At 44.4% G+C, this 25,825-nt stretch overlaps 3 protein-coding genes and 3 non-coding genes across 7 annotated transcripts in view; 1 reads left to right on the forward strand and 5 right to left on the reverse strand.

The window, feature by feature from the left end:
- Positions 1–1,015: 1,015 nt before the first annotated feature.
- Positions 1,016–3,844, reverse strand: LOC146573328 (E3 ubiquitin-protein ligase TRIM21-like). The gene is made up of 2 exons (XM_085278745.1): positions 3,714–3,844; positions 1,016–2,907 (listed from the first exon to the last, which is right to left on the reverse strand). Exon 2 carries the CDS (start codon positions 2,896–2,898, stop codon positions 1,594–1,596), a length of 1,305 nt encoding a protein of 434 aa, XP_085134871.1. The 5' UTR covers positions 2,899–2,907; positions 3,714–3,844; the 3' UTR covers positions 1,016–1,593.
- Positions 3,845–5,252: 1,408 nt separating this feature from the next.
- Positions 5,253–6,356, reverse strand: LOC146573329 (small integral membrane protein 26-like). The gene is made up of 2 exons (XM_085278746.1): positions 6,149–6,356; positions 5,253–5,646 (listed from the first exon to the last, which is right to left on the reverse strand). Exons 1-2 carry the CDS (start codon positions 6,270–6,272, stop codon positions 5,474–5,476), a joined length of 297 nt encoding a protein of 98 aa, XP_085134872.1. The 5' UTR covers positions 6,273–6,356; the 3' UTR covers positions 5,253–5,473.
- An 827-nt stretch (positions 6,357–7,183) lies between these two features.
- Positions 7,184–7,255, forward strand: trnae-cuc (transfer RNA glutamic acid (anticodon CUC)). The gene has a single exon. It is a non-coding gene; the product is annotated as a tRNA-Glu (tRNA).
- A 184-nt stretch (positions 7,256–7,439) lies between these two features.
- On the reverse strand, positions 7,440–7,527 carry trnay-gua (transfer RNA tyrosine (anticodon GUA)). Its single transcript is given in 2 exon segments — positions 7,440–7,475; positions 7,491–7,527. It is a non-coding gene; the product is annotated as a tRNA-Tyr (tRNA).
- A 377-nt stretch (positions 7,528–7,904) lies between these two features.
- LOC146573332 (E3 ubiquitin-protein ligase DTX4-like) overlaps positions 7,905–25,825 on the reverse strand; it is a 40,886-nt gene continuing 22,965 nt past the window's right edge. For both annotated transcript variants that reach the window (XM_085278105.1, XM_085278106.1), the window contains exons 3-12: positions 24,784–24,998; positions 23,824–24,695; positions 13,405–13,466; positions 12,665–12,826; positions 12,490–12,551; positions 12,235–12,401; positions 11,999–12,152; positions 11,815–11,904; positions 11,026–11,124; positions 7,905–10,935 (exon numbers count right to left, since the gene is read on the reverse strand). In XM_085278105.1, coding sequence (XP_085134231.1) covers positions 10,804–10,935; positions 11,026–11,124; positions 11,815–11,904; positions 11,999–12,152; positions 12,235–12,401; positions 12,490–12,551; positions 12,665–12,826; positions 13,405–13,466; positions 23,824–24,695; positions 24,784–24,998 — 2,015 coding nt within the window. In that variant the 3' untranslated portion in view covers positions 7,905–10,803. The remainder of the gene's footprint in view (positions 10,936–11,025; positions 11,125–11,814; positions 11,905–11,998; positions 12,153–12,234; positions 12,402–12,489; positions 12,552–12,664; positions 12,827–13,404; positions 13,467–23,823; positions 24,696–24,783; positions 24,999–25,825) is intronic.
- Positions 15,253–15,340, reverse strand: trnay-gua (transfer RNA tyrosine (anticodon GUA)). Its single transcript is given in 2 exon segments — positions 15,253–15,288; positions 15,304–15,340. It is a non-coding gene; the product is annotated as a tRNA-Tyr (tRNA).

The raw sequence follows: 25,825 nt of genomic DNA on the forward strand, positions 1-25,825 counted from the left end.
GACAGTTTTTACTGCGAGCTGTCAGAGTGGATAAAGCAAGAGTGAAATTAATAAAACCTTAGTTACCCAGAAAACCGTGAAGGTGAACCTGCATGCACACATGCTGCACCTAAGGGGAGTACAGCCTACTTTAATAGACAGATAGATGCTTTATTGATCCCACAAGGTTAAACTTTTGTGTTACAGCAGCATGATAAAGAATAAAATCGTACAGTGTACAATACACAACAAATAAACAACAAAGTAAGAGGTTTATACTATGAGACTGTTGTAAACAAATTCTTGCAGTGTGATAAAACAAAAATGTAGTTAAAAACAATGAAGAAGAAGTGCAAATTGGATTAATAAATAATATGTATAACTAAAAAAACAGCAGCATGAAGGTATAATACAAAAGCATGCTTCAATCTGTAGGAAAGATTTCCTAAAGCGTTCTTTATGGCAGTGAGGTTGAATCAGTCTGAGGGAGAAGGAGCTCTGCTGCACCCTCATATAGATGTCATCACATCAAAAGTGTTTGCAAGTGAGTTTAATCATTGCGTTGTATTGAAATCCTCCTTTACAGTGGGCTGAAAGAAGCTAGAATAGAGTATCTGTTAAAGAAAAATCATAATGCTTGTAAAGTAAGAGCCAGAACAAAAGTTTTAAAGTCTTAAAGGGCCTAAAGTAAAGAATTCCTTTATTGGATCAGCTGTATGGGATTAACTTAATGTTGCAGTTGGATATTATTTTAATTCCTTCTTATGCTGCCGTTTTGATTTATCAATAATAATACAGCAGAATACATGAGCAGGTTTTAAAACCCCAAATAAAAACTTTAAAATAAATTGATGAAGTTTAGTTTACAACATTTTAAAGTTTTACCCCCAGAAATACCAGTGTTTTTGACACGTGGATGCTAATGACCTAACACTGATTTCTGACAGTAACCCAAACAGAGATGACTACACGATGAGGGGACCATGATGAAAGACCACAAAGTCAAACTTCTTTTTCTTTTTTGTTTATTGTGGCAAGAAAGTTGGAAAATACACACAAACACACACCTTGTCCGACATTTAGTCAGTTAGGGTCTGGTTACACACACAGAGGACAAAATACAGTATTTTCACCCAAAATACAGAGGATTACTCAAAGAAAGTACAAGTACATTAAAACTTTACTTCAGTGAAGTACTAGAGTAAATGTACTAAATTCATCCTTTCATCCAGTGCTGGTGGACCCAGTGGTGATGCTGAGCTGGTGAAGCTCAGTGGGCACATGACTGCTGGGAATTCTAATAGCAATCACATCATCATGTTATTGGAAGATCCTGGACCAAGGCATGGCCCTGGTTGATCTGGACTCAGGCAGGGTCATGCCTTGTCTCAGATTGTGTTTGTGCTAATCAAGTGTGTAGTCGAGGTGAGGAGGGTGACGTTCAACATGAACGTGGCACTACGAGCGTCAGCACCTCCAAGTCTGAGTGATGGAGGTCCTGGGATCTTGCTGGTGAGGTTTAGTATAAATAGCCAAAGTCTGTCAATTGAAGGTGAATATCAGAATCGCCTGTTGTTGATGAAAGTAAAGACAGGAAAGCACAATGAGCCCTCTTTAATTGACGGGGGTGATGATCAGAGGTGCAGAGTTCCAACCATCATTTTCCAGTCCAGGACTGAAGTATGGGTAGAGTTTCTCAGTGAAGGAGCAGCCAGTAAAGGAGTAGATCAGAGCTGCAGTATCAACGTCATAAAAGGAGACCAGGCCATCCTCATAATCCACAAACACCCCCACCTTCTTAGGAGCAGACTGCAGAGAGAGAGCGACATCAGGGCCAGCTTTGTATTTATTTCCATTACTCAGGCCTACAGTCCAGAAACCGGCTGCAGGTCTCGGTGTGATGTCTTCCCTCCTGTTGATCGACTCTCTGGCCACTCCCAAAGTCCACTCGCCCTTTCCTTCAACCTGAACCTCAAAATAAAATCTGCCTGAAGAGAAACTCTGTTTTCCTAAAACAGCAGCACTGTAAAAAAATCTCTCTGAGTTGTAGGGAAGAGCTTTCTCCCTATAGGTATCATGTACTTGTTTCTCATCATCAGACAGGAAGAGGTAAGCATTTGCTGTGTCTGGATCGAGTGTCACGTCCACTGCGTAGCTCTGGGCCCTCCTCAGCTTGGCCATGGCGAGCATCTTGGGTAGTTTCTCCTTCATCTCTGCAGTTTCCTCCAGCTGAAGCACAGAGAGCAGCTCCACCTCCGTCTTCCTCTTCTTCAGCTCACGGATGTCCTGCTCCATCTTTCTGATGAAGCCTTCAGCCTGCAGCTCTGTTTGTCTCTGCTTCTCTCTGATGGCCTCCGTGAGCTTGGCCTCACCTTTCTCGACATACTCTTTCAGAGCAGCAAAGACCCGAGCACCATCTGTCATCTCTCTGTCTGCGTCCTCTTTACCGAGCTCCACTGAGCGTTTGAGCTCCTCAATCTTCAGTCGCATCTCCTCGATCGTCTGCTGGATTTCAGCCTCCATCTTCACCAGTTTCTCTCCTTTACTCATTTCTTCCAGAGGATGATTGAATTTCATGCAGTCCAAAAGTAATGAAAGAAACACCACACAGAGAAGCAGCGGCAGTGGTTTTAAGCCTAACCCAGGGAGAACTTCTTCCTGTCTGGCTGGCCGTTGCTCTGCCCGTCTGAAGGTATCAACCATCTCAGAGATCAGAGTGTTGACCTGCAGCTCAGGCTTTGGGTAGAACATCTTCATGCAGGCGGGACACTGGAACGGGACGTCGGCGTCAACGGGTTCAGTGATGCAGTGTTTGCAGAAGTTGTGTCCACACGGCGTGCTGACCGGATCGGTGAACACATCCAGACAGATGGCGCACAGAAACTGATCTTCAGTCTGCAGACAGGCGGCAGCAGCCATGTTTGGACACTGAGAACAGAAAGGAAAGACGCTGGTTACCCAGTGCAGAATAACACGTCCTGTGAGCTGAAGCAGAGCTCTTGTATTGTCCTCAACTCTCTGTTGAGTTCTGCTGTAATTTCTTTTCTTCCGTCTCTGCTCTGTTTGTTCCCTGACCTGTGCAACATTAGCATCTCAGCGCTGTTTCACCATTATAAGTTTAAGTCATGGATAAATTCCACGGTGGACTGTTTTACCTTAGTTTCTGCCAGGTGTTGTTCAGGTTTGCTATTCGTCCACCTTTGATGCATTTGTGGGTTCAATATTAACACATTTTAAAAATAGTCTGTTAACAACAGGACAAAATCGGTGTTTTTTCTACTTTAGCATGTAAACAACATAGAGCATCAGACACGTGACTCAGAAACTGATTCTAAGGTTTCCATTTTTTTTTTAGTACTTTCCACACATAAACCAAAACTGAAAACATCGCATTGTTTTAGATTCCCCAGAGAAGCCTTTGTTTTCGGGGGTATAAAGTTTTAAATATTTGATCGCGTAGTTTATCCGTGCGCTCATGGAGGGGACAAAGTATTTCTGGAGGTTGGCCAAAGGGGAGGGAGCCAAAACAAACAGGCTGAAATGAAACTTTTAAAACGCTCCTGTTTAAGATCACAAAGCCGTTTACTGATGCGTGAATCACGTGGCGCTTTGCACGCAGAGCCTCAGAACAGAAGCGCAAACACCTGGAACCTTTCACCAAACATCCCCTTCTCCCCTGAAACTTCCTAAACTGAATTTTCATGTTTGCGTTAAGAGTTTTCAGCTCGACTCACCAAAGCTGGGCGGAAACTCCCGAAGAAATCAGATTAATATTTGTTTGCAGACACAAACAAAGCCGTCTTCGATCAGCTGCACAGATGCCGCAAACCGAAAGCGCATCAGTGTTTGAGTGGACTGGACACACTTCCTGTGTGAGCTGTTTAGCTCCACCCACACCTGAGAGGGTAAACAGCTTGAGGAAATGACGTGTACAGACCAGCGGGTGTGTCGGCTAAATAAAAAAACGTATAGAGGCAGATGGTCTTTACTCCTCTTGACCTGCAGCCCAGGAACAGCTCACAGAGGGCAGTGACTTTAACTCCACCTCACCTGTGGAGCCCTCGGATCTACCACCAGGTGTCCTCCTCTCCAGTGTTGCGCCAAAAAGCAGTTTTCGATGTTTATTTTTACGCCTCATACCCTTGCTAACATTGGCAAATAGACTGTAGTTATCATGATTTATTACGGTGTTATAAACAGAATAAAGAAATGACCTGTAGCTCGCAGGACTTATTGTCTTATTGTACATTCATTGTAATCAATAGAGTTCCCTTTTGGACGCTTAAAATATCTTTATATTACTGTGATGTTATGTTTGTCCCAATTTCTGCTTCCCTCTTGGGCAGATCTAACGTCTATGACACTTCTTCCTGTATAAATAAAGGATATAAGAATTCACTTTGCCAAAAACAGATCGCCATGTCCATCTTTTGATAGGAATGTACTTTCTGGCCCCAAATAGCTTGATGCCATTCATGACAGATGTATCTGATAGATTATAGACCAACAAATCATTTATAACAGTTTAAATGTCACCAGTCACTTTCTGGATCTTCTCCTTCTCCCATAAAGCTGATCAATCAGATGCAAATACTGCTGTGTCTTGTATCTTCAGTCCTTGACTCGTCTATGTTTTCCTGGACAGTTGGTGACTCGTCTCACCTCCACCTGCACTCCCAGCCTCATGTACAGCAGATACCAGTGACACCAGCAGGTAAGAGAAGTGGCAGATCTGCCTTCAGCTCTCATGAAGGCGGCCTTAAAACAGATGGCTTGTATTGATTCAAAATCAACATTACTGCTTTAGACAGACTTCATTCATCTTAATAAACAGTGAGAACAACATAACCTGCTCACTAAACAGTTCAGTCACATTTCACGTGCATCTGTGGAGTTTCTCTTCCCTCTTTGTTTTCAGCCACTCGGTATCCCAGGTGGCCGAAAACTGTCTTGCTGGCCTGTGGTGTAGACCAAGGCTCCAGTGCGTATTTCTTATTGATGCTTATCATGGAAAGACCAAGACTTTAAATGCTGTTGAAAAACTTTACATCTTATTATAATCTGAGCTCTGTGGTCTGAAGGATCTTCTTGGAGTCGTGGTTTTATTTTCCAGAGAACTGACTGGTCAGCTGGTGGTGACTTCACAACTGTTGACATCACTCGTCAAACATAAGGTAAAAAGTAAACGACCTCTGTCACACTGAAAATCCAGGATTAAACATCACTAGGCCCCAAATCCTGTTCCAACCTATAACATGAATCACAGATGAACCTTTAATCTTTCTACTGAAACAGATTTCTGCATTTTGAGGGTTTATTTACACACCACGAGCATCTGAATTACAGAACAGTACTGAATACTGCTTACAGTTTGATACTAAAAGCTGGCTGAGGCCATCAGAGCAGGACAGGTGGACACGCAGCTGGAGTTTCCTTAAAAAACAAAAACATTATAATGTCCTCACAGAAATACATAAATATTAACTGGAGAGGTTCATTTGTTGTCGTCTCCAGCCCCTCGATTGCTGCTGAAGGATGAGATGAGATTATAGATCCTTGTGGTGTACGGGACAAAGTCTTTCTTATAGGTGATGACAGTTTTGGCGTGTGCCGTCTTGTAGACCTCCTGGTTTGGATCCTGCGGCTCTTCCACTTCTTCTTTTTTCACTGAGTAAGAGGAGGGCAATCATAAACATTCATTATCAGTTACTTCTATGAATATATGTGTCAGCAATAAAGGGTAGCACTGTGCAAACAAACTGGATCAGCTGATATTGAAAGTAAATGAAATTTGTTATTTCAGACTAGAGAGAGAATCTGTTTCTTTATACGCCACAGCTGCAGGTCAGTAACCTCTGTTTTGTCCTGTTTGTGGTTCCTTCCTCTCTCACCAACCAGCAGAACGTGATGTAAGCTGCGTATCCAGTGTATGTAAGCTGCCTCCAGTGTAACTTATTGCATGCATTTGCAGGAAGAAAGGGGCACGTCTCAGAGCTCCTCTTAGATTCATCTCATTTTAATATTTCTTCAGTTTCTTCACATTAAATGAGTAACATCTGTCAGCATACCCGATGACACTCATCAAAAAGAGGCTGTTAAATAATTCGGCGTACTTCAGTTTGAGAATATTGTTTGCGCATGTGTGAATTTCACAGTTCACGTCGCTCACCTGGCGCGACCTCGCAGCGACCTGTGTATTTCAGGTAAGCGTACGAGCCGACCATGGTCCAAATACCAATCGCGTACACGGCGGATACTCTGGCGTTCCACTTCAGCAGATCTTTGAACTTCATGGCTGCTTCGCTCCACAGCGCTTTATTATTTCATGAACGTGTTTAGATTCCTTTCGCTAGAGCGTTATGGGCGCCGCCATGACAGTCACCCCGGAAGTACTAAAAAAATAACCGGTCGCGTGTTTTTTTTCCATTATTTTTTTAATTTTATCATTAAAATCTAGAAATTGTTGATTATTTATGTCACAGGGTTCCGAGATAAAATCGCTCACAGTTCATAGACTCACACCATTTTTCAGCATGTGTAACTTTATAAGTGCAGGATATCCCCACGAAACTGACGGGGTTGAAAAACATATTTAAGCTCTGTTCAAATCAAATCAGTTTTACACTGGCACTGGGAGAACAGGCCTTCACACAAACTGCAGAATGGATGGACTTAAGCAGACCTTAAAAGAAGCTGGTCTGGTAATTCTCCTATTTAACTCATTGTCCCCCAGTGGACACACCACTCGGTTTCATCTCAAGTCCTGAGATCTGGTTGATGAAGAAGAAGAGTATGGACATAACAGAGGATGAAAAAAAACATCTTGAAAATGTATGTTATAGCTTAATTACGGAATTATATAATTATTTCACTTTAATTTGTTTTGTTTATTTTTTTGTTTAGTTCTTCAATTCAATTCAATTTTACTTACAGCTGGTAAGGTAAGAATCACAACAACAGTTGCCTCAAGGTGTTTTATATTGTGAGGTAAAAATCCTACAATGATACGAAGAAAATGAAGAAAACCCTGAAAAATCATATGAACCTCCATGAACAGGCACTTTGGTGACAGTGGCAAGGAAGAACTCCCTTTTAACAGGAAGAAATGTTAGCAGAACCAGGCTAAAGAACAACAAATTATATCATTGGCTGAGATCACCTTTACAGACTTTTCATCGTCATACACAGGGTTGATGTGTATCACTCCCTGGTGGTCTAGTGGTTAGGATTCGGCGCTCTCACCGCCGCGGCCCGGGTTCGATTCCCGGTCAGGGAACACATGTTTTGTTTGAGCATAATTCATGTTTTACGCAAGCGATTCAATTTCACGTGGACACACCTGTTAGGTCACGTGAGGTATACGCCAAAACTGTTACGTGCAAAAATAATCGCGTTTCATTTAGTAAGTCCGCGTTATAAGCACAGAGATCTTGGCCAAAGTTTTTGTGAAAAGAAACCTCTCCTTCGAGCCGGATTCGAACCAGCGACCTAAGGATCACTGTGATCAGCCTCTACAGTCCTCCGCTCTACCAACTGAGCTATCGAAGGGGGATGTGGACCCAGCAGCGTCACAGCTGTTTTGATCAAAACACGCACTGGGATCTGTTTTTCTAGTTTACGTCCCTCATTGCAGCCACTAAAGATCTGACCAACACAATAATGAAGTTTCAGTCTTTCTTTATTTTTCTCTTGTAGTAATCATTCACACTCCAGCAGTTACTCTGGAAATACTTACACTTTCCTTGTCATGTCTGTGACGCTCTCCCGTCCCTTTCTCCCTATCCCATACTAACACCCAGCATCAAACCTCCCACCTTCATGGATAAAAAGAAAAACCTACATTTCAAAGTGTTCAAACGGCCTCAGACAGTGCACACTTCAGGTCCGGATCCGGATGAGCCAGACAAGACAAACAGAAATGAAACTTTGTTTGTTTCAAAGCATTCTTTTATTAATAAAAAGACAATTTAAGACCTAATTGATCATACAAAATCAGCATTCTCCTCAGTCGCTGTGCAGTGTTTGAGCCAAAGAGCTGAAACTGCATCAACATAAGAGGAAGTTGTGATTTTTTTAATAACATTTTCAGATATTTTATTTGCGGCTGGACGATCCCATCTACAAATATCTGCTGTGAAACCTTCAAATGTCTGCAGAACAGCAGCAGGACAGCTGATATGTAGAAACCTCACAGAACAGCAAGTGTACAAGGTGTCTGACTCTCTATTCAAATTCATTACATGTCACACTCAGATAAAAGTCTACCATCAAATTCCTTTTCCAAAAGAAAAGATGATGCAAATCAGCTTCTGTACACTGACAGGGGGGGAGGAAAAAAGACATTATATTTAATAATACTGTCTTTGTAAACACATTATGACATAAAAAAAAAATCAAAACAAAAAAAAAAAGGAGCATATTCAATACAACATAAATGTACAAAAGAATGAAAAGGCAATTTAATCTATAATAGTGTCAAGAAATATGCTATTAAAAAGCAAAGGTGTACCTAAATACCATTAAAAAAAATGTAATAAAGAAGTGAAGGAAGTACCATTGTCGTATTCACCAAAATAAAAGCTTAAAACGGGAGAATGTTTGTGGCATACACAGTACACAGACGTCGAGATAAGAGGTCATTTAGAGACCCAACTCAGAGACTGGGCAAAATGTTTTCAGTCGTGGAGACAAGTGGAGAGACAGGGTGGGAGCACGCTTTCTTAAATGAATCCTAGGAAGAGATGTACTCAAATGAATCAATCCTGGTGCTAATGTGTGCTGATTGGTCCGTTAAGGATTTACGATTGGTTTTCAAACGATAACAGTGTGGGTGTGGCTAAAGGCCAGCACAAACGTCCATGGGCGTAGAAGAAGCCGGTGGTCGTGTCGGATGACGGTGATGTTTTCAGGAGGCTGCCCTAAACTGGATAGTGGTGCTGTGACGGCCCTAATACTCAGGAATCATTTCACTAGCTGTTTATTTGACAGCTATTGAGAACATTTCCCAAAGAAGAAGAAAAATTTAAACCATGAAATTTGCAATGTTTTTCTACAGTTCCCCAGAATGCCATTTATTCCGGCCCATCTCACAGCGTTTGAACCCCCCCCCCAAAGAGCCAATCAGAAGTCAGTTTGAGCTGTGTGGTGGTGGGCGGGCGCAGCAAAGATGAGGACCTAGTGTGGTTTCTGTTCTCATGGGAGGAGCCAGAGATGTTTATAATGTTTAATGTTTGTGGGCTAAAAAGCTTTTAAGTGGTCAAACCTTTGAAGCAGTTTTTAATCAGATTCGACTGGCGACTCTATAAATGCAGATGTTTCAGAGATGAGGAGATTCCATCTGTTTTCTATCAGCAGCCTCCTCCAACACCACAGCGTTAGAACCAGCTCAGAGGCATAATCTCTCGAGCGTGTCCAGGGCCTCTTCCTTTGTGGACCTGCCTAAAACACCTCAGCTGAGCTCCTTCTGCATGATGAGCTCCTCAGATACGTTTGTGGAGGAGTCTCATTTCTGCTCCTTGTGTCCTCAATCTTATCCCTTCGGTCCCTACCTGCATCTCAGGGCCACAGGAACGTTTGACCGGCAGATCTACAGATTAACCTTCACCCTCAGATTAGCCTGTTTTTGAAGGTACTAATTCTCATCTGTCTGCTTCATGCTCAGCTGCAAACAGGTCTAGTGTGAGAAGGAGGACACTGCTGGCCAAAGCCCAGAGATAACGAAGCCCTACAACACCATAAATTTGATATTGTTTTTATTGTTTTGCTTTTTAAAAAAGCGTGCAACAACCCTTTTTTGTCACTCAGCAGATCTCCTGACCTTCAGACCTCCTGCCCAATCTGATCCCATCCTCACGCTCGTGTCTCCCTCCTCTTTAACCGCTACCCGAGACGTTCATCACAGCTCTAATGAAACGCTTCATAGAGAGAAAAACTGCATCCAGTGAAACTCTGATCTGTCAGGAACAAAAGAATGAAATAAAGAAAATGGTACCTGTGTCTAAGGTTAACTCGTACCACAGTGGCTCGATAGTAAGACTCCGAAGGCGCCCAGCAGGTGAGCGGGGGTCGGTTTGGTCTTTAGTCATTTCACACACACATGATCACACAGAGCTGAGCTCGTGTAAAACCATCAGGTTAAGAGGTAAAATATGGAATAACTAAATGAGGAGGACTATAGTAACAATGAGGAAATAAAGTGGATAACTCAGCCTGCAGACTGACATGTAGTTCAAAAGAAAACCCGCCAGGGGGTGCTGCAGCACTGCACTTCAACCGCAGGCGAGCAGGTGGTTTGAACAAAGGCAGCACTCAGCCTCTCCTCCTCTCCGAAAAGTTAGTGTTACTCTACTCCTATCCTACGCTACGTCCGTGCACCATCCCTCGTTCTTCCTGCTGCCCCTCCTCCCTCTGTCCTTACAGCCCCAAGCTGCTCCGTAGTCTTCCTCTCTTTGTCCTTCCTCTCCCAGTTTTTATTGAACTGCTCTAACTTTTTTTCCTTCTTTTTTGACTCTTTCCCAGTAAAGTAAACTTATTTTTATTATTAGTACGGATTCACTCTGACCGCTGTCGTTTAGTACCTAAATCCACCTCTTCCTCCTCGTCACTCTGGCTTTTCTAGAGCTGCTGCTGCTTCTTCAAACTTCCACTCACTGCGGTTGATGTGACTAAACAAATTCAGCATCCCCCGTTACCCCAAATCGCCCTGCGCCCCCTGCTAACTGCTGGCAGAGAGATTCTGTCTCCTCCTCCTCCTCCTATTATTTTCATGGTTCAGCCACCTCCTCTTCCCTTCCACCCTCCGTCTCCTCCTCTCGCGTTGCCCTCTCACTTCTCCATCAGTGCGTCGTCCTCCGTGATGCCCTGAGCTCGCAGCTCTTCCAGGACGTTGTCGAGGTGTCCGGGGTCGGGGAAGCCGTGGCCCGTCAGGTTGGAGCCGAACTCCGTCTTATGATGGACCTTAAAATGAAGGGAAGCGACGGGAGAACGTGTCAGTCTTTACATCACAAACTAACAACCAATCCGATTCACTCTTAGGTCTGAAGTTACCTCGTTCCAGATGACGGTGTCCGACTCTCCTGTAGTGCTTGAAGTACCCACTGAGAAGATCAACCTGCGGTCCCACGCTACCAGGAGCAGTCTGAGTACCTGAGAGGCGAAAAAAAATTAGAGATTCAGCCCAGCCTAAAATCAAACATCCATATTTTCCCCGCTGACTGCAGACTGGTTATAGGCACTGTACACTGTGAGGTATCAGAGAGAGAAAACCAATAAGATAGCCCCCACAGTGACAAGACCTTGGTAAAGTGGGGAGGAAGTAACGGACTAAACCCTCTGACCACCACCAGTGGTGGTGGTCAGAGGGCCCGGTGGCGCCTGTGTCCGGCAGCCTCGCCTCTGTCAGTGCGCCCCAGGGCAGCTGTGGCTACAATGTAGCTTGCTATCGCCAGTGTGTGAATGTGTGTGTGAATGGGTGAATGACTGAATGTAGTGTAAAGCGCTTTGGGGTCCTATGGACTAGAAAAGCGCTATACAAATGCAGGCCATTTACCAGGCCATAAACTAACCAATTGAAATGCCCAGTGCATCATGGGAAGTCCCCCATCAGCTTGAGCATTTAGCAGGACAACAAAGGGGTCACCCAGACAGAGGTGGTACCTCGGGAGAGGAGCCTGGTAGCAGAAGTCTCCGCCTCCCATTCTACTTTGAGCTTAATTATACTGAAGTGAGGTGTCCATCTCTACAGCAGACGTCTCCAAAACTGGGCGACCCAAACCGAAACCATCTAACACTAAACAAATCTGACAGCGGGACGAATGGACGTCTGTTGGTGGTTACCTTGCGTCCTTTCTCGCTGTCTGGGAGGTAGCAGTGTCGGGGAAAGCCTCTGGCAGTGAAGGGCTTCCCTGGATTCGGGTGCTCTGGTCCCTGAAAGGAGAGGAGCAACGTTAGAGGGTGTCAAACGCCACCTGTGAGGGCCAAACAGGGCCGCTGGTCCAGGTGTTTGAAGTGTTGGAGGTACCTGAATGCCTGGTGGGATGTTGTAGATGATGCGTATGGTTTTGCAGTCGGGGTGGCCCGGTAAAGAGTGTGGGATGACATGGTATTCCATCTTCCCTGCCGGCTGGTTTCCAGTCTTCACGCCGTAGATGGTTTTACAGGTGGGACACTGGAGACTGAAGAGAGGAGGAAGCAGATCCATTAAACGAAGGACTTTCCTAAAACCTGAGAGGATGAGGAGCGTGGTCTGGTTCTAACCTGCCGTCCTTGTTGCCGTTATTATACATGGCCACCAGACACTGGAAGTGGTACTGGTGCCCGCACTGTGCCAGCCGTCCAACTGACTCCGCCCTGGACACAGGCCCCACCCCTGGACCCTTGTATCCAGACGGGCCCCCCAGTGGCTCCATGCAGATGGTGCAGTCCTGGGAAATATTCAGACAGAGGAAAGGCTCATTCCCCTTTATCTCTGCACGTGGTATGGAATTTCATGATAAAAAACTGAGGTCTCACCTCCTCTGGTGGACTTTTTACTTTTTGCAGGTACTTCTTCACCACCTCCTCTGGAGTTTTACCTGCGTACAGAGAGAAGGACGGGAGACGACGGGATGAAACCTGCGGCTGATGGTTCAACATCTCTACAACTGTGAAAGCTGAGAGGTCAAAATGGAGAGATCACCACGCGTACCTTTGCGAGCCTGTTTCTTGGTGGTCTTCCTGCAGCAGTGGCCGAAGCCGGGCACCGGCTTGACGTCGCTCTTGCTAACAGGCGGAGGGTGAAGCACGAGCTTCGGAGGCCTGGTCAAACACACGGGCAGAGCGGCAGCACTCATCAGGATTCCCGTGATCCCTGAAACACAACCGAAAGAAACAGTCTGTGAGAAGAGCGCTGTGGTTTCTGCATTCTTACTAACGCTAAAGTTGTTTATATTCAATTCAATTTTATTTATACAGCGCCAAATCACAACAACAGTCGCCTCAAGGTGCATTTAGATTGTAAGGTAGACCCTGCAACATTACATACACAGAAAAACCCAACAATCATATGACCTCCCTATGAGCAAGCACAGTGGGAAGGAAAAACTTCCTTTTAACAGGAAGAACCAGGCTCAGGGAGGGGCGGGGCCATCTGCTGCGACCGGTTGGGGTGAGGGGAGGAAGAGATATACTCAAATATTTATAAAAATTAGATAGTCAGCCATGGAAAAATCTGGTGGTGGAGCACAGGAATTATGAAAAGGTGACCGGCAGACTGTACAGAAGGACACCTGCCATCAGATCCTGACCTACTTATGTGCTAATGATGTTACTGGTAACAGCAGACTGTTCAAAGTCGTGGATCCCGTTTATATTGCAATAAACGGCCAGTTATTTGGTTTCCCTCGTGTAGCTGTATTGAGATATTTGAATGTCTTGGATAATTCTTACCGGCCAGTGCAGGGTGAACAGGACTGGATCCGTTGAGGTTCTTCACCGGGACGGTGGGCACGCTGCAGGAGAAGAAGACAAACCATTTAGCCCGATGTGTTTCCACGCTTCCTCACAGGCGCTCAGATCACACACTAAACCTCAATACTCACTAAGAAAAACTGATGACTGTCATTTTCACACAGGTAAACGCGCAGAGAGACAGAAATGGAACCAAATAAAGAAGAAATTCACTCGTTATTTTTATCTCCTCGATGTGTCACGTACGCGTCTTCTTCCTCTGTGCACCGTTTTGTTTGGAGGAGTGTGTGCAGGACTGCCGGGTGTGTGTGTGTGTTTATGAGAGCTAATCCTCGGAGTTTCCATCTGCTCACTGAGCTCAAAGAGATGGACGTCACACAGCTGCTTGCTGGGATTACCTGCCTCGTCACGAAGCCCATCGTCATCACCACCTTGCAGAGACACACACTGACTGACTCACACCAGTGAATTTCTTTCTAATAATCAATGTTTTTTCTGTTTTTGTTTCACACTGAAGCCTCAGGTCAGGTGAAAACTGAAAATACTACAGCTTACAACAGACTGTCCAGGAAGTCTTATTATGTTAACAGACTGTTACTTTTATTATTCTGATATTTACACCCTGCAGATCGCTCAACAAGCTTGTTTTAACATTCAATCACCAGATTTAAAACGACCACAGCCCATTTTGAAATCTGTAACTCTCATATCTACTCTGTAATAGGCAAACATGTACTATCCCGGGTTTGTTTATGTTTTGCACTTTTACAGATTATGTAACATAACATCCTGGTTTAAATCTGACAAGTTTGGTAAGTTAACAGGTTGTTTATTTCAACTGTTAAACGGTTTAGTTTGAACTCACCTTACCCACCTCTGTTCCAGGAGCAAAAGGAGGAAAAGTACTTTCACTTCCTGTATTTATAGCTTCCTGGTTAATCAGGAAGGGGTCACAAGGTCACAAGAAGAGACCGAGTGTTATTTGATAAAGCTGATTTCAGAGTGTTTATAGAGAAATGGATTTGTTGTAATATGTATCGACTACAAACTGCAGAGTTTGATTGCTTGGAAAGAGTAGCTGTACAGGTTTGAGTATAGAAATGTTTGCCTTACATACCTAATGGATTAGTCCAGGGCTGAGTGGACTATTTAAGCAGATGAAAGCAGGTGTTTGGGGGGATGACCAGGTCAGTGTAGCTGTGTGCAGTTTGACCTGATTTAACTTCAGTTATGTTTATTCGAACTGAGTTAGCTATGGAGTTGAGTTTCTTATTTATTTTTTTGTAAATATTGTTTGGTCATAAAATGGTGAATAAATGGACAGCTTCTGTCTCCTGCCATTCTTCAGCTGCTTAGGTCACGTTCTACCACACTGACTTCTTTCACTCTTCTGATGACATAAAAGACGAGTAAAATAAAGAATAACGTCATTTTTTATGTCGCTTTCATTAGTTGCGTTTCATTTTAAGCCATCCATCATCCGTCTTTCTTCTGTTTTTCCAGCTTGATGACCACACAGCTGATAGACTGGGCTTAACGATGCGTTCCTTAAGTTTTTGGCGGAGCAACTCAGACAGTTGGAGCAGATGCTCCACGATGGCAGCACTGAACAGTAAGCTTTATTCTGTACTCTCACTGTTGTGTATTTTTGACTCTCTAAATAACACTTTTCCTTGAACGTGCTTCTGACATCCGAGTTTCTGAGGTATCTGGAACGCAGAATAACAAACCGGTAGTGACTTCCATGTTTTACACACACTGAGCAAACACTCAAAATCCAGTGTTGTGTCCCAGCTCTGTCCTCTACAGGAGAGAAAACAGAGCACCTCCTTCGAGCCGGATTCGAACCAGCGACCTAAGGATCACTGTGATCAGCCTCTACAGTCCTCCGCTCTACCAACTGAGCTATCGAAGGGGCTGGCTTGGCTCCCCCTGCCACGACACAAATGCAAACAGGGAACGTGCGACAGGCCTGAGAGACGGCAGCGATGATCTGCTGTTTCCTGTTGCTGGTTAAGCTTTAACAGGCCACTAAGCAGCTTTCACCTACCTCACTCAGCGACGCATGACCACGCACGAGCGAGTGACTCACTGCTATCTGTGTGCATCAGGAAGTGTGTGAGAGGTGTTTGTTCACGCTTATAAGCAGATAAACAGAAGGTGTGAGGAGAAGAAGAGTAAACATACGCACTCGAATACCAAGAACCTCCAAACACGAATAACACAACACTGAACACACTTTCTGCCTTCAGCTCTCACACACGATGACCGAAGCTGCTTGTGTGCAGTCGTGTTATTTCTCCTACCACAAACACGTGGATCCGCTTCGCCTAGCGGGACATACAGTTTCTGTGTTTTTAAACAGACGGAGAGGAGCAGATTTATTAGACACACGCTTTGATTTTTCAGTGTTTCCACACAACAAATTTTAATTCCTACAAACCACATTTAGTTTGAAATAGAAGCACGGGAATAAAAATGGATGAATGAAAACCCGACTGTGATGATTCTGTTCTAATCTGTTGTTGATTAAAGTATTACAGAGTCACCGTTTTTTAAAATGATACCAATATTCACTCAAACAGCTCAAGTTTTAATTTTTTTCTACTGATTTTGATACAAAGAAATTTTGTTTTGTAAGAAGTACCAGATGAGATTTATCGTTTTCCCCGCATATGAATAATTTGGTGCCCAAAGGAAAATCCCCGAGACTTTGATTTGGTTTTTAAAAAGCTTTAGGACAGGTTTAACTTTCTCAAGCTTAAAACAGACGGCTGTTGTTTTTTAAAGCAGGATAACGCACTGACACAAACAGACTCTTTGCCTTAACGATAAACGGATCAATCCTGCTTAGCGTGCAGTCAGCCCTCCACTCACTTCATGTATTAACTTATTTAAGGCGGTATGAGGCACGTAGTGCACCCACATCCCTGTACACATCATTACAGCCCGAGGCAGCAGCCGTCAGCTCTGACAGCCCATAAACTTTTGGACAATGTGCCAACAAAGAAAATCAACACAGAAGATTTTAAATTAAACAATCAAGATGTGTTCAAAGTCCAAACTTGAGCTTTAACTCAAAGAGTTTAACAAAAGTCTTGCATTTACTGTGTAAGAATTACAGCCATTTTTACACGCAGGATCATATTTTCACAGGCTGGATTTATCCAGTGCAGAGTGTGGTGGTGTTCAGCGTGCAAAAATGTGTCACACCTGCTGATTATGAGGCTGAGATGAGTAAAATATCACCGGTGAACTTCCCAGTGTCTCATAAGAACGTGGACAGCATAATCAATGGTGATGCAATGAGCTGGATCAGACATCCGATCCATTTTATTCAGTTACGTTATTTCAATATACAAGAAGAATCAGTGTCGAGTTATACTGGTACTGATAAATCCTCGCAATGCCCATCCCTCATCCTCCTCCAGCAGAATCCATCAGTGCATTTTGAGGACCAACAACTGAATCACATCAGTTCACATGAAAGGTCTATTTTAACAATAATCCAACTGCTGTGTGTAGCAGGACGACTATCACGTCGTAATCTCGTCATATTTCCATCTGCGTTAACGAGCTCAGCGTGTCAAATGAGCGCTCTGCTGTCGTGTGCACTCAAAGTCGTTTAAGCTCTTAAAGATTTATTTATGACAACACGCGAGTAGCAGCGCGCTCGCTGATGACAGAGGGGAAACACCGACACCATGTTGGATCTGCACCGGATCAAGTCGGCGAGTGACAACGACGGCAGGAATCTCACACACACACACGCGGGCGCTAATCGCTGGTTGCTTCTCACGGGATCTATTAATATTTAATAAGCTGCTGTGTTAGCAGGAGGATAAGCCTCGTGGACTTCAACTTAACACACTTTCCAGCTGCCCCACTGATGTGCTGACTGCCTTTATTCCACACTGCATCTCCTGAAGGAAAAATCTCAGCTTTATCTTGAAGGGTCACACTTCTTCCTTAAAGGGAATTTCACTGAACTGTAATTCAAAGGAAAATCTCTCTTCTTTCTGCAGACACCTCTGTACTTAGGAGGGTACTCAGAGAGCTGTGTGTCCTGGAAAACTCTCTAAAATGCTGCGTGTTGAAGAGCTCATCACATCTCTGTGTTGGTATCAGCCCAACAACAGTTCCATCATAATTATGAATAAAAACAGAACTAATATTATCTTCATCTCCATCTAAGTCCACTCTCCTGGGAGAGGAGGAAGTAATCGGGCAGACGCAGGAAGCCCGTGAGCGCCGATGGAAATACGAGCAGCAAAGAAAGAGACTTTTCAAAAAGAAAAAACCGAGTGTGCGCCTGGGGGGGAAAGGGGATGAATGAGACGAGTCTCTTGACCCCCCACGACCTCAAACCGCCCTCCTCCCCTCTGCCTGCTTCCCACCAGATCACACCCTCCCTCGGCTTTGTTTCACCTCCATCCCTCCATCCCTCCGCCGCTGCTCCTCCCGCTCCCCTCGGGCCCAGATGGTCATCAGCTGGACTGATTTAGACAGCAGACAATAACACACTCACTTACAGACACACACACCCGAGCAGGCTTCCTCTGCTTTAAAAAAAATTGATGTGACAGAAAGTGCTGGACGGGTTGTGCGACATTTTAAATGCATGCTGGGAGAAGGAGGGGCATGTGCTGAATGAATAATGGCAGGCTCGATCAGAGGTTCAGAAATATTCATGATGAAGTTATGTGAATGTTCTAAAGAGGCTGTCGGAGCTGCCCCGAGTTTAACTCTGTAATTGGTGTAAATGTATAACGCAGACATGTTTGGTCTGGCTGTCTCGGCTCACTCGTCACTCCTCGAGGTTCAACTTTCTCCTGCAGCTGAAAGATTGATTAAGGCAAATGTGAGCAGACTTTTGTTCCTGGTACCATGTTTCAATATTAATTTAAGAGAAAAAAATCAAATTAGAAAAGAAAAAATTGCCAATTTACAAGAAGAAAATTGTAAATTTAATACAAGACATTTCTAAATGTGTGAGAAAAAATGCTGGAAAAATAAGGGATAAAAGAAAAACAATAATAAGGAAAAAAACAAATTTATTAGCAAGAAATCGCAAATTTATGAGAAAACCTATGAGAAATATAGTAAACTAATAAGAAAAGAAATCTTTGTCCAGGAACAATATTACTTCACTTTTCTAGTTTTAGAAAGAAACGGATACATTGTAATTCATATAAAATAACATAACCGAGTGTTTCTGATTGGTGATGAATAATTTATGGTTAATCTGACCGCAGTTTAATGGACACGGTGAAACACGACACCGATGACTGGAGCCTGGTCACCGTCACATCACCGTGAGGTCACAAACCTCACTCAGGGCGCGGCGTGTGCACAGTCACACCATCCTGTTCTCTCCATGTTGCTCCGTCGTTATTTTTCCCCACTTCATGTCTGTTTTTGTTTTGTGTTTATCTTGGAATTTGTTCATCTTTAGGACTTTTTTTAATCGATAATTTGCTTTTTTTTATGGTTGGGTTTGTTGTTATTTTCAACCCCCCCCCCCCCCCCAAACCTGCAGATAATGACCAAATAAAAACCTCTATCATTTGTGTGAGTGTGTGAAAAGCACCAGATGAGACTGAGCTCAGCCTGTCTGTGCTTACAGCTCCCCCTACAGGCCGCTCAAGCTAAAAACTGCAACCTGTTGGTGAGCTAAACAGGTGTCGCCCCTTTGTCCCCGTCCTTGTCTCACCCCCGACTTTGGCTTCATTTTTCCTCAGTATGCTGAGTCTGTGCAGCCCCCCCCAACTCAATCACTCCCTTTGTCCTGTTTTCCCACAATCCCCCTCTGGAGAGAGAGATAAGACATTCTGCACTGCAGCTCCTGTTAGGTCCGTCAATATTTACTTTTACTGTGTGTGTGTTAAATGCCTTCACAGCCGGGCAGCGGAGCGCCTGTGTGTGTGTGTGTGTTTGGTTGGCCTGATTTCTTGCAGCACTGTGTGATCAATCTTTTGACAGTTTGCTGACTCGTTTCTTTGTCATGGACTCCCCTCCCCTCCTTGTCTCAGTCGCTGTCTGAGACAGAGGCTGTCCACACACACACACACACACACACACACACACACACACACACACACACACACACACACACACACACACACCCTTGATCACTGTCATTTGGGGGGTTATAAGCAAACACTGTCTGCCTCTCCTCCACCTAGAATGACTGAATATGAAGCTTCAGCTTCTTCAGCAGCTATACCGGGGGTTATTCCACCATCTCCACCCAGTGTGAAAAAAGTAAAGTCAGGCTTAAAATAGCTCAAAAAGCAGAGCAAAAGCAGCTCCTTGCAATGAAGAGAAAGGTATTCATATATGAGGAAAGGGAATAGAGCTGAGATGAGAGAGAGGGGGAAGGAGGAGAAGAAGTGAAACCCAGCAGAGGCTCGGTATTGTGCTGCTAATGCAGTCCAGGCTTGGATAATCCAACAAAGGTTACTGTGGAGACCAACAATGAGGGTCCAAGGGGCCCCCGACCACCGAGACGGGACAGGCAAGGAGGGAGGAGACGGATGGGGGGAGGAGAAGAAATCAAAATCTACATCTCAAACTGTCTGAGCCTGATTTCAGTTTTAAAGTCTGTAAGATTCCTGTTTGTTGATCGGAAAACGCACCACTTCCTGTGCAGGGGAAGGCTTTTTCCTGAGAAAGGAGTGACACAACTACTGGTTTCAAGCTTTAGTCACTGCTGAGTGAGACCATGGAAAGTTGTGGTTTAGTTTTTCTCTGCTGCAGTACTGAAGACTGATTGTAACTGTAAACTGACTGAAATCAGTCTACGTGGGTGAAAGAGCAACACATTTCCCAAAAATGCTGCTTCTGCAACTACTGGAGGTGGACTCAGTCAGCCCTCTGCATGTCCTTTTGACTCAAACATGATCGTGATTTATTAAATATCCGCCACATTTGAGCATTTTATTTATTTAATGAGTAGTATGCTCAACAGTCGCCCCCTGCAGGGTGAAATAGTGCAAGTGTAAGTCGCTCCCATGTCGGCATCACTTTTCACATCCTGAAGCTACAGGTAGCCGATACTGCTGACGCTGCCTTAACTCACCATAATCGGCTAATTGGCTTTTACTTGTGCCATAAAACCAATCAGATAGTTCTGTAGGCGGGATAAACCTTCTGGGATTGGTTATAACATCAGGTTTTTTCTTTCGTTTCTTTTTCTGTAATCTTAAATGATGGTTTGGTAATTAAGTTTAACACAAGGTTACGAGATTTAAAACAGACTTATTTACCATGTTCTTTTTTCAGGCCCAACAGCTGAACATAAGTGAATATGTAAAGCAAAGGTGAATCAAGTACAGTTGGTAAAGCATCAGAAGATCAAAATGAAATCATGAAAACCAAAAGGAAACTGAGCCGTGGCAGTCTGAAGTTCAGGAGAATGAAAAAGGAGGAATTTGTCTGAAGTTAACGGTCAGCACTTGCTGGCTTTTCTTGTAGTTAGTCAATGCATGAGAAAATATCACCGTGACGTCTTTGAGCTTTAAATGCGTCTTCATTGGCTCTCTTGCTTAAAATGACTGACCTTCAGCTGTGTGAACACTCAGTTTTCTCTCTCAGAGAAAAAAGAGCCTCAGAATGAATCCAGCAGCAGTTTGAGCGTCAGTGTAAACAAGGCTTTCTGGATTGTCTTTGCTGCGTTTGATTCGTTTCCTCTGTGCTCAGACCTTTTCGGCGACCATGAAGCTGTTACGTATTTATTTATTTATTTGTTTTTGGCCGCTGACCCACGGCCTCCACGCTCCCTCGTCCGTCCTCTCCTCTGCTCTCCAGATGCCGCCTCACAGATGGACGACATGCACAACGCTCGGCTGAATTTTATTTATTTGACTCGGACACACAGTTTACAGGAATGCAAGTAAACAGTTCCAAGGTCAGGTTAACCTTTTGGATCTCCAGTCTGGTCTTGATTTTACTTTTTATCAGCATTTATCTGTTTATATTTATCCGCCATTACTATTAACAGGTTTAAATCTCAAATTTCAAGGACCCCAGAATTCATTTGGTGAGGCTGGTTGGTTTATTTGTATTTTATTTTACTGTTGGGTCTAAAACTCTAATTATACTTCTTTATTACATTTTCTGAAACCGTGATCTTGCATGCACCATCAGCGCAACATTTATTGGATATTCAAATAAGATAAACGAGTATTCTACACGACTATTTCTAGTGTGGAAATATAGATTTTACTCATGTTTTACCACAGACCCCAAAGCGTTAGCCAAGTCTCGTTATGAAGGGTGTTTTGAAAACTGCATATGAAACCGCACACACATTCCAGACTCCAAAAGGGCATCCATACAGGATGTGACCAGCAGCAGAGACCATGGAAAGTCAACAACATGCAGCAACGACAGGCGTAATAACCAGTTAGTGACATGTAGTGGGCGGGTCCTGCATTAAACATTTCTCTATTTGAAGGTGAGCCATGAAAATGCCAACCAATGACAGCAGATGATTCTGTTAACTGACATATGACACTATAGTAAATCAAGTATAGGGTTACCTAGGTTACCTGGAATCACCGCCAGCAACAAAGCGATATGTGATGAGGAAATTGCCTCCTGTGTAAACGCTACTCGATAAGGACCATCATTTACGAAATGATCTTTGTGTTTAATTCAGTATGACCTGATACTAACACCTGAGGCCAGAAAACATCAGGAAAGTGTCTACTGAGGTCACAAAGGGAGGAAGATGAGGCCCGGTTTCCCACAGACTTCTACAGGACTGAAGTCTTTTTGTGACCGCAGGGATCGCCCCCTGGTGGCCTTTCAAAGGAATGCAGAGTTAAGGCACCTCTGTCACTTTACAGATCTGGAAGCTACATCAATCTTCGACATTGTATATGTTTTTACTAGAATCCAAACTAAATAGTATCTGTAGCTTTAACCCCATCAAAAATATGATTTTCAGACTTCTAAGAAAGCCACCAGGCACGTCCCAGACAGCAAATCTCATTCTTTTTCACCGCTGCCTGTTTATAAGTCAGCCACTGCTAGGAGGGAAAAATAGTTAGGCCGTTTTGAGCAAACAAATCTAAGATACTGAAACTAAACTATTAACAGACAGACAGCTCTGAATCCCACCTCTGAAAAGAGCCACTCAGAGTCTCACACGACTCATTACAAACAGAGTGTGTGTGTGTGTAAATATTTAGCAGCTCTTACTCAGGCGTGCATATCTGTAACAACGTTAGTGCATGTTTGAACATGCAAGAGTGCAAACTGTCAACGAGAGCACTTCATTGTGCAAGTCTGTACATATTTGACTGCATTAAGACTGCGCAATGTGGGAAATTCACGAGTATGAGATACAGACAGACTTTGTTTAAAATGTAAACACATACTGATCCTGTGTAACTACATGCAGTTAACATCGAATAAAAGAGATGCTGAGCCAGTCTGCTGAGACGAACAGACCAGCTGTAGCCCAAATTTGACTTGAGAAACAGCAGGAAAGAGCAGTTTTAGGGAGCTAAGCTATGCTTACTGCTGCTAATTTTAGTGGTTCAGCTTGAAAAGCTGCAGTTCCTCCCCACAGACTGTTAAAAAGTCCAACTTTATAGCACAAATAAACATGTGCACAGCAGGTTTCTCTCTTTAAGTAGGACTGCACAGCGTTTTTATCCCTTTTCCTCTATCCACACATGTTCAGAAAACATCCTGCACATTTTTAAAGCCTCTTTTTTTTGTTTGAGATTATTTCCTATAGCTGGTTTTCATGTAACTGTCTACTTGAGCTACAGCCAAAGGGGAAAACTGCAGTTCACCACAAGGCCAAAAGCAATACAGATTTTTGTTGAATGATGAAAACTATTATAAATAAGAGGAAATGCTGCTACAATTAAGGCTGCAAAACTTCTGAAACTGGCTGAAGGTGATTGTTGGCCATTTTAAAAATACAGACCTACCAGAAAAAGTATTTTCAGACAACAAAGCCATCCTAATAACACTTAACAGCAGGTTTAAAGGTCACTTGGACAGAAATAAGGGTGCATGAAAGTCAGAAGATTATAATATAACGCCAAATCAGCCTTCTGTTGTGTATTCAAATGAAATAAAGACGACCTTCACATGCTAAATGCCTCTCAGCTCTATGAATGTGGTGCACACAAACAAACTCTTTGTCCCTGTTTTAGTTTGCTGCAGTCTGCCCACCTGCTCCAAAACACATGTTGGTGTCTTTGGATAGTTTCTTCCTTCATCAGCTGTACGATGGGTGATTTTAACTCTTCACCTGGATACTAGAGCCATGATTTGATGTTCCACCCTCTTGTACAATTTTGGTCACTTCTGGCTCCACACAAACAAAATGCTAAAGTTCAAAACAAACCGTCTGCGTGTGTTTCGTTCACTCACCCTGAAGCTATGAGCGCTCTGGACTGAGCCATGGCAATCCTCTGCAACGCCGGTCTGCTCAGGCCGGCTAAGCTTGATCGCTGTGGTAAAGGCGCGTGGCACACTGTCGCTGCGGATGATGCTGACCGCTGCGGCTTCATCACCACCGGTGATGGAGTTGGCACAGGAGAAGGAGGCGTGGTTACGCTGCTGGCAGGGGTGATCAGAGTGGCGGTTGGCACCGAGTCGCTGGCTGAAGATGAGGAATGCTTGGGTGGAACGGACGGAGGGTTCGGGTTGGATGTGGGGGGCTGAGGTGGCGGGAGCGACGGCGGAGGCGGCCTGCTGGAAGACACGGAGATCCTCATGGAGGAGGTGCCAGCGGTGAGGGCGGCGAGAGACTGAGCGAAGAGCTGGGCGTTCACCCTCTGGGAGGCGGTGTTCTTGGAGATGGCGAGGCCGTGCGGCAGCGTCTGATAGTAGCTGGAGTTGGCGTTCTGCTGCTGTCCCCGTCCCAGGGTGGCTGATTTCGATGGACTTAGTGATTTAGAGGGGGGTGGCGCTGAGTTCTTGGGTCGCTGCATGGTTAAAGATCGTCTTCCCAGAGTCTGTATTCCTCCTCCTGTATTGGCCTTCACACTGAGGACCAGCATGCACTGCTGGCAAGAACAAGGCTGGCCTAATGCTGTGGCTGGCAATCCTCCATTAGGGTAGACAGAGCTTCCGACCCCCATGCTGGCTCCTGACACCCCAACGCCCAGCAAGGCCCCAGTCAGGCCTCCGCTCGCGCCTACACCTCCTCCTTTAGGTACAGGGAGCGGACCGGACACTATGGGGTAAGCCATGTCAGCACGCCGCTGGATCCTCCGACACCTCTGGCTCTGTCTGTTCACCTGCAGGAAGACAGAAAAATGAATTTTCAGAAATAAAGAAATAAAGATCGCATCCTGCAAGAAAGGTTCAGGGTGCACATGAACAAACCTGCGTCATGTTCTGAAAATCAATGAGGTAGCAGAAGCCGAGCGGCGTCAGGTCGAGGCAGGGCTGCTGACGACTGTGGGCGCTCTCGATGGCGATGGCCACCTCCATGTCATACGGCGTCCATGTGCCTGCGTCGTTTTCCCACTCCCACTGCCAACCTTGACCCGGGCCCGAGGCTGGATCATAAAAACTCCTCCGTACCGGACGGATGGTTCCTAAAAGACACAAACAAAACTCTGGGTCAATTTCAGCCTCTTTGTCCTGAGGACAGCTAAGTAAAGATGCCACGCAGAGATGCAGAGTTTAAATGTCCACATAAGAACCTCTGTTCGATCCAGGAGATGCAAATCCCTTTGGATCAGGAGGGTCAAATCTGTGCTACCTGCTGTGATGATCACTTGTGAGTAAAGAAGCAACCAAAAGCAAAACAAAGCTAGAGGAATTATGAGATCACAGATCTCAGGCCTCCTAGGCGAGGCATGTCCGAGTGAGGGCAGACCAGGACAGACACTGGATTAATAATGTCTCTCAGCTGGAGCAGGAAAACCTTGGTGACCCACCAGAAGAACTGGAGTATGGTGGTCTGGGTGAGGGAGGCAAAGGTTAAAATATCAATACTACAGTCTAAATATCAGGTGTGTGGCTACATGTTGGTGACCTTTTCCTGGATTCTGGCTCCACTGACAGGTGAGTCATGACTGGTAATGGGCGTGGGTGGCATGTTGAACCTCACCTCGTCAATTAACATCACATTTAGGAGGTCAACTGAAATGAATGAGAACATGTATGCAAGCTCGTAAATGTAAAAAGACAGAAAACAAAAACGTGTCTGTGGGTGAGAAAGGCTCGGATACGTGAGAGAAAAATAAATGGATGAGGTTACTAAGTTCATATGAAATATTAGATTTTTATAAATGTCTTTGCAAAAATTAAAAAAACCAAAACCCTCAAAGCCAACAGAGCCGGTCACTTGTCTTAGATTTACTTTGCTTCACTTCTGGCCGTGCTGCTCCTGTGTTTCATGGTGGGCGACTAATAGGGG

The sequence above is a fragment of the Mchenga conophoros genome, linkage group LG6, assembly GCF_057382185.1.
Source record: "Mchenga conophoros isolate Kocher_MC1m ecotype Shallow Benthic linkage group LG6, M_conophoros_male_GT1.1, whole genome shotgun sequence".
Classification (NCBI taxonomy): domain Eukaryota; kingdom Metazoa; phylum Chordata; class Actinopteri; order Cichliformes; family Cichlidae; genus Mchenga; species Mchenga conophoros.